A 7,980-nucleotide genomic window follows, 5' to 3' on the forward strand; every position below is an offset into this window, starting at 1 on the left:
AAAAAAAAAAAAAAGTTTAAAAATCAAAATGGGGAGGGAGGAAGCAGTGACATATTTTTTTGGTAATTATGCGCTTTTTTTTAATTTTTAGAATTTGTCTGTTTTTACTGTGGGTCGGCTGTTGATATTTCATCAAGATAAGCATTTCTTTCCTGAGTTCAGGTGACTGAGGAAGAGCCACAAAACAAAACACAACAAAACCAAACCACAGAATCATCTTTAACCCGACTTTTTATACAATGCCCCAGTTCCCCATAACTTTGCACACAAGCTTCTGTGTTCAGTTGAATTGTAACTGCTTTTTGTATTTGGAGAGAGTGTGACTATTGAACTTGAAACCTTTTATTCCGGGCGTCTTGGTAGTTTCTGGTGGGATTCAGTGGGTGAGAGGGAAGGAGGGGAGGTTGGGGGGCTCCTTCCCTTCAGAACTTGAAGTTTCTCCCACTGCCTCCTCTCCAGTGGTCTCCCAGGTGCCAGACCCAAAAGCTTTTCCTACAGTGATACCCTTTATTTTTACTTCCCCTTGACTCATATGTTTTAACATGATTTTAACAAACTGCACTTATTAAGAAATGTGTTTGCCCTGTTTTGTTTGGTTTCGTTTTCTTTTCTTTGAATAAATGACATGGCACCTCCTAGCAGGAAGGAAGCAGGGTTGAAACCCTGAAGTGTTAACTGCAGTTGGCCATTAATTGGGGTGGGGGCCTTTTAAAGGAAATTATTTACTCATTCATTAAACCAACTTACTGAGGGATTCATATGCCTGGCCCCGATTTTGGTACCAAAAATGCACACTTAACCAAGGGTCCCTGGTTTAAAATCATCTGGTTCATTTTTAAAGTGCTTCTCTGGTTCTCTTTTTTTTTTTTTTTTTTTTTTTTTTTTGAGACGGAGTCTTGCTCTGTCGCCCAGGCTGGAGTGCAGTGGCCGGATCTCAGCTCACTGCAAGCTCCGCCTCCCTGGTTTTACACCATTCTCCTGCCTCAGCCTCCCGAGTGGCTGGGATTACAGGCGCCCGCCACCTCGCCCGGCTAGTTTTTTTTTTGTATTTTTTTAGTAGAGACGGGGTTTCACCAGGTTAGCCAGGATGGTCTCGATCTCCTGACCTCGTGATCCGCCCATCTCAGCCTCCCAAAGTGCTGGGATTACAGGCTTGAGCCACCACGCCCGGCCCACTTCTCTGGTTCTCTACCTCTCACAGTCTAAAATCCCTCTAGGAGTTTTTGAGTAAAGGACGTGGAACAGGCTTCTAGGTGGATGGGGCAGAGACCAGGGCTGGTTTGTTCGGGATCATCACTGGGTATCCACAGACCACCTGCCTTAGACCTGGCCTGTGTGCAGCACGGAGGACAGTTACTGCCTGTTCTGTGGTTGGGGCTCATGAGGATTCCAGGAGCTTCATGTTTCAGCCAGTGTGTGTGCCACCTGCTGTGTTCTTCAGCTGCCCTGGACAGTGCTGGGGACACGGTATGGCCACGGCAGTCCTGGACCCTGTTCTCACAGAGTTCCCACTCCAGAGAGAACAAAGACCTGCCGGCACCAAGTGGTCAGCTGTGAGAGCCTGGGGTGGTGTGCAGGGAGGGCCTCCTGGAGTGAGCCAGGGTAAAAGACTCCAGATTGCATCCCTATGGCTCATCGTCCTCCTTCCTTAGCAACTTTATGTCTTCATTCCCTCAGTACATGCTGTGTTCCTGGCTTCTTGTGGGAGACAACGCTGGGCCACAGGAAAAGCCAATTCAGTCCCGATCTTCCCTGGTGAAGGCTCTTCCCTTCAGAGCCTTGTGAAGGGGAGATGGGCAACAAAACCAAGGGAGGGAAGCTGACTAGTCTCAGAATCTCAGGTAGGGCATCAGAACGTGAGAAGGAACCAAGGTTGGTGGCTAAAAGGACCCTAGAGTGCCCCAGAGAGGAGGTGGCAGGGAGAGGCTAGAGCCTTTAGTCTGGAAAGCCTTTCCCTGCATGTCCATGTGCTGGGCTACCGCGCCCTCTGCTGGTCTCTCCTGGTAATGCCTAGGCACCGTGCCTAGGTATCTGGGGTGGTAAATAGGGATCTCCTTGGCTTTCTTCCACATCGCCAGACCTCAAGGGAATGCAAATGAGGAAGCTCTTCCTCTGTTCACAGCCACAGTCGTCCTCACACACATCTCATCTCCAGTCCCTTGATCCCCTTGCCCACTCCCTTCAGAATATAGAAGTCAAGCCACTTACTATGGCTTATGGAGGTCCTGCATGGCCTAGCACCTGGGAACCTCGCTGGCTCCATCTTTTTCTGCTCCCCCTTTGAATATCAAATCCGTGGTTATTTAGTTCTGAGGAGCCATAAATCCTTTTTGGAACTCACAAATGATGCCATGAACCACTGCATTGGAGAATACAGAGGCACATGGAATTTTGCATAAAAATTCATGAGGTTCTCAAAATCCACAGCCCAATCATGGCTTTCAAGTTAGAGCTCGTTTCCCATGCCCTGACGGTACTGAAGTGCTTGCAGCAACCAGAACTGTCCGTACCTGCCATCCTCCTCAAGACTCTTCCTTACCTTCCTCTTACCCAGCTCCTGCTCGTTCTTCAGGTCTTAGCTTGAGGGTCCCCTCCCAGAAAGAAGCCTTCCTTGACCCTCCAGCCTGGGGTGGGCAGCTCCCTCAGCCTTCTGGATCCATCAAAGCCCTGGCCACTGAGTGGTTATTGGTGACATGTCTGTCTACTCTGCTGGTAACACCTAAATAGAGCCCCACCCATCCCACAGGGAAATAAGGACCACAGTTGTCTTGTTTCACACCTGCAGATTTCCTCCAGGTCCTGGGAACACAAAATGGGAAGTTCTATCTCATCACCCATCTCATGCCAGCCAGAGACAGGGTATGATGACGGAAGTAAGCCAGGCTGGTGGCTCCACGCATGTAATCCCAGCACTTTGAGAGGCCGAAGTGGGAGGATTGCTTGAGGCCAGGAGTTGGAGACCCGCCTGGGCAACGAAGTGGGACCCTGGCTCTGCAAAATAATTTAAAAATTAGCCAGGCGTGGTGGTGCGCGCCTGTAGTCCCAACTACTCCAAAGGCTGAGGCAGGAGGATCACTTGAGCACAAAAATGTGAGATTACAGTGAACTGTGATGGCGCCACTGCACTCGTCTGGGCGACAGAGCGAGACCCTGTCTCAAAAAAAAAAAAAGAGTCAAGGCCTAGTAAATATTCCTGAATTCCTGAAGGGGTGAAGAAAGGAAAAGAGCAGGCGGGGGTCTAAACCAGAGCACGAACCCTCAGAGTATGGCAGCTCCAGGCTCCGGGGGACAGTCCTTTAACCATCCATCCCAAAATTAAGTACGCTGGGAGCTGGAGTCACAGCAGTGAACAAACGAACAATGGTTCTAGTTCCTACTGACTGACAGCAGAGTCAAGGGCCTCTCACTCTCCGGGGAGCCCCTTTCCTTCCTGGCTGCGGAGGGCGGAGCCCGAGAGAGACGCATGAGCAATGCAACGTCTGCCTTGGGCCCGGAACTTTGGTGCCTGGGCGCAGCGGCGCACCCGGACCCGGAACATTCTCAGGCGAAAGTGTGTCTTGCGTGCGTGGGCCGGAAGTTGGTGTGCGGGGCCCGCCCGGCGGTTGACAAGTCCGAGAGAATCAGGATGGAGGCCGTGGCGACTGCGGCGGCGGCGAAGGAACCCGATAAGGGTGAGATCTTGGTCACGCGGAGGCGGCGGGTGGGTGCGGCTGCGGTGTCTCTAGGAAATGATTCCCCCAGGAACGCGAAGGAGGACTCACTTTAGGAGGACACCCGCCCCCCTCAGCCTTACCGGCCCTCCTCACCACTTTGCCCGGATTATCCCCTCCCTTGTCGGGGGCTGACCTCCATTCCTTCCTCCCTAAATTAACCTCTTCCCAGTTCCAGACCAATCCTTTCTATGTCCCTGACTAACTCATTTCCTTACCAGGCTAACTCTCGAGTTAACAGAAACCTCTCTATCCCGGTCTAATTCCCGCACTGCCTCAGACCAGGCCTTCTCAAATTACCTCCTTCCCTATACCAAACTGAGCCTTCCCTTGCTTTAGACGAATCCTCCTACTTTTCCAGGCTAAACTTCTACCTGCCTCATGCAAACTTGACTTATCCCAATCTAACGATTCCCTCATTTCTTTGTAACTCGCCTTTCCCCCAAAGTCCGAAATCCAGCCAGGCTCCTTTCACAGTCCTTAGTCAATTTCTGTGCTTCCCCACAACCTTCAAAGTAATTCGTGGTCGGGTGAGGTGTGGTTGGAAGGGTGGCTCAACCACCACTGGCCAAGAATTGGTAATTGTGGAAGCCAGATGGAGATGATTGGTATATGGAGGTAGGGGGAGAGGTGTCGTTGTACTTTCTGCGTTTGTGTGCGTTTGAAATTTTCTAAAGATAAGTAATTTAACCTAAGAAAAAGTCTTAAGGCCGGGTGCAGTGGCTCCCACGTGTAGTCCCAGCACTTTGGGAGGCCAAGGCAGAAGGGTTGCTTGAGCCCAGGAGTTTGAGATCAGCCTGGGCAACAGAGAGAAACCTGATCTCCACAGACATTTAAAAATTAGCCAGGCCTAGTGGCTAGGGAGTAGCTAGGACAAGCTACTCCGGAGACTAAGGTGGGAGTGTCACTCGAACCCTTTGAGATTGCAGTGAGCTAAGATTATTACACCACTGCACTCCAACCTCTGCAACAGAGTAAGACTTGAGCCCAGGAGTTTGAGACCAGCACTGGCAGCATAGCCAGACCCCATCTCTGCAAAAAAGTTTACAAATTAAGGCCGGGCCTGGTGGCTCACACCTGTAATCGCAGTACTTTGGAAGGCCGAGGCAGGAAAATCACCTCAGGTCAGGAGTTGGAGACCAGCCTAGCCAACATATCGCAACCCCATCTCTACTAAAAATACAAAAATTAGCCAGGCGTCCTGGTGTGTGCCTGTAATCCCAGCTACTCAGGAGGCTGAGGCACCAACCAGAATCACTTGAACCGGGGAGGCAGAGGTTGCAGTAAGCAGAGATCGCACCACTGTACTCCAGCCTGGGTAACAGAGCGAAACTCTGTCCCCCCAAAAAAAAAAAAACATTAGCCAGGTTTGGTGGTGCATTCCTGTGGTCCCAGCTACGCAGGAGGATGAGGCAGGAGGATCACATGAGCCCAGGAGGTCGAAGCTGCAGTGAGCTTTGTTTGCACTATCGCACTGCAGTCTGGGCAACAGCGCAAGACCCTGTTTCAAAAAAAGAAAAAGAAAAAATGTGTTTCTTGGCCCCATCTGTCTCCTTCAGAGAGTCAAGTACACTTGGTCTCCATTTCCTCTTCTGACTCTGACTTTTCCCCTAAGAAACTGCTCTGATTAGGGTCCCCACTGACTTCCTCCATGTTGTTCAATCCAGTCACCTCATTCAGGTTGTTTTTTTTGTTTTGTTTTTTTTTTTGGAGAAAGTCTCACTCTGTTGCCCAGGCTGGAGTGCAGTGGCATGATCTCAGCTCACTGCAACCTCCGCCTCCCAGGTTCAAGTGATTCCCGTGCCTCAGCCTCCCAAGTAGCTGGGATCACAGGTGCTTGCCACCACACCTAGCTAATTTTTTGTATTTTTAGTAGAGATGGGGTTTCACTGTGTTGGCCAGGCTGGTCTCGAACTTCTGACCTCAAGAGATCCTGCTTCCTCAGCCTTCCAAAGTGCTGAGATTACAGGTGTGAGCCACCACATCCGGCCCATTCAGGATTTTTTCTTACTAGACTGGACTAGAATTAAATGCTGTTGACCCTTCCATCCTTCTTGCATGTTTTTCTTTGATTTCTGCAAATCAAAAAAAAAATCACAGTGCCTGATTTCCTGCCTGTCTCTCGGGCTGCTCCTTCTCAGCCTGACTTTGTTTCCCAGGGGTGCTGTAACAAAGTACCACAAACTGCATGGCTTCAAACAACAGAACTTTATTCTCTCATAGTTCTCAAGGCCAGAAGACTGAAGTCAGTGTTGCTGAACTGAAATCCAGGTGTCTGCAGGGTCGTGCTCCCCCACAGGCTCTGGGAGAAAACCCATTTCTTGCGTCTTCCAGCCAGTGGTGGCTTCTGGAATTCCTTGGGTTGTGGCTACATCACTCCAATCTCTGCTTCCCCTTTTGACATTGCCTTCTTTTTTTTTAAGATGGAGTCTCGCTCTGTTGCCCAGGCTGGAGTACATGATCTCGGCTCACTGCAACCTCTGCCTCCGGAGTTCAAGCAATTCTCCTACCTCAGCCTCCTGAGTACCTGGGACTACAGGCGTGCGCCACCACACCTGGCTAATTTTTTTGTGTTTTTGGTAGAGCGCCATGCCATGTTAGCCAGGCTGGTCTTGAGCTCCTGACCTCAAGTGATCTGCCCACCTTGGCCTCCCAAAGTGCTGCGATTACAGGGGTGAGCCATTGCAACTGGCCTCTTTTTTTAAAGGTAACAGTAATGGGCTCCAGGGATTAAGATGTAGCTATCTTTAGCACAGCCAGTTTTTAGCTTCAGAGGCATGTCCTCCCCGCATCCGTGCAGTGCTTTTTCCTGGACCCTCTTCTTATCCCTCTTCCACTCCCCCATCCCTACGTCTCATTTCTCTTGGCTTTGGTTCTTGTCTTGACTCTGATGACACCCACAGCTCTGTCTCCAGCCCAGCATTTCTCTCCTGAGGAGTCTGGAGGCCCTTGTAGCAGCGGTCGGACCATTCCCCTGGATGCCTCCCTTACCTCCCAGCACGTCAGCCCCGTGGCTCCTCCACTCAGCCTCCTGACATCTTTCCAGTTCGCTCACTCATGATCCTGTTCCTTCCTCCACAGCCCCTGCCCTTGTCCAGCTCAGTCTTCAGCTGCATCAGTGATTTAAATCCTCCCTGATACACACTACACATGTAACGTCACCCATGACTTCTCTCCTCCCCAACCCAGCCACGCTGCCTAAAGGAGTTGTCTCTATATTCTGTCTTCACGTATTTCCTGCTTGCCACAGGCTTGCTCCCTCCACTCTTGGGAAACAGCTCTCACCAAGGTTTGCCCAGCACTCCACTTTCCTGTTTTCTTTCCATTTTTTTGAGACAGAGTCTTAACTCTGTCACCCAGGCTGAAGTGCAGTGGCTGATCTCGGCTCACTGCAACCTCTACCTCCTGGGTTCAAGCGATTCTTGTACCTCTGCCTCCTGAGTAGCAGGGATTACAGGCCCCTGCCACCATGCCCAGCTGATTTTTGTATTTTTAGTAGAGACAGGGTTTCACAATGTTGGCCAGGCTGGTCTCGAATTTGTGGCCTCAAGTGATCTGCCCACCTTGGCCTCCCAAAGTGCTGGATTACAGGCGTGAGCCACAGTACCCAGCCAGCTTTCCTGTTTTCTTTGCCTGTATTATCGTTGATCCTGACTATCTCCCATATCAGACTGGGTGCTCCCTGAGGGCAGGAGCTGGACTGGATTCATCCTATGGATGCTCAGCATTGCCTGACTTAGGGCCTCTCAGAGATTTACAGTTTTTTGTTTGTTTGTTTGGCTTTGTTTTGTTAGAGTTTTGCTCTTGTTGCCCAGGCTGGAGTGCAATGGCGCAATCTTGGCTCACTGCCACCTCTGCCTCCTGGGTTCAAGCTATTCTCCTGCCTCAGCCTCCTGAGTAGCTGGGATTACAGACATGTGCCACCACGCCCAGCTAATTTTGTATTCTTAGTAGAGACGCAGTTTGTCCAAGTTGGTCAGGCTAGTCTCGAACTCCTGACCTCAGGTGATCCACCTGCCACAGCCTCCCAAAGTGCTGGGATTACAGGCGTGAGCCACCGCGCCCAGCCTAAGATTTAGAGTTACTAAAGAGTGGTTGGGTGAATGCATGAATACATGAGAGAGTGAATTAACGATTTAAAGAATTGAGTGGGCCGGGCGCGGTGGCTCAAGCCTGGAATCCCAGCACTTTGGAAGGCCGAGACGGGCGGATCACGAGGTCAGGAGATCGAGACCATCCTGGCTAACACGGTGAAACCCCGTCTCTACTA

The 7,980-nt window shown here is 50.7% G+C and overlaps 2 protein-coding genes across 3 annotated transcripts in view; both read left to right on the forward strand.

Annotated features, from left to right (window-relative positions):
* Positions 1 to 649, forward strand: part of HNRNPUL1 (heterogeneous nuclear ribonucleoprotein U-like 1) — a 50,976-nt gene extending 50,327 nt beyond the window's left edge. The window contains exon 17 of the mRNA XM_011936528.1: positions 16 to 649. The gene's annotated coding sequence lies outside the window, so the exon portion shown is untranslated. The remainder of the gene's footprint in view (positions 1 to 15) is intronic.
* Positions 650 to 3,173: 2,524 nt separating this feature from the next.
* Positions 3,174 to 7,980, forward strand: part of CCDC97 (coiled-coil domain containing 97) — a 15,484-nt gene continuing 10,677 nt past the window's right edge. For both annotated transcript variants that reach the window (XM_011936527.1, XM_011936526.1), the window contains exon 1: positions 3,174 to 3,671. In XM_011936527.1, coding sequence (XP_011791917.1) covers positions 3,464 to 3,671 — 208 coding nt within the window. In that variant the 5' untranslated portion in view covers positions 3,174 to 3,463. The remainder of the gene's footprint in view (positions 3,672 to 7,980) is intronic.

The sequence above is a fragment of the Colobus angolensis genome, unplaced genomic scaffold (assembly GCF_000951035.1).
Source record: "Colobus angolensis palliatus isolate OR3802 unplaced genomic scaffold, Cang.pa_1.0 Scaffold154, whole genome shotgun sequence".
NCBI lineage: Eukaryota > Metazoa > Chordata > Mammalia > Primates > Cercopithecidae > Colobus > Colobus angolensis.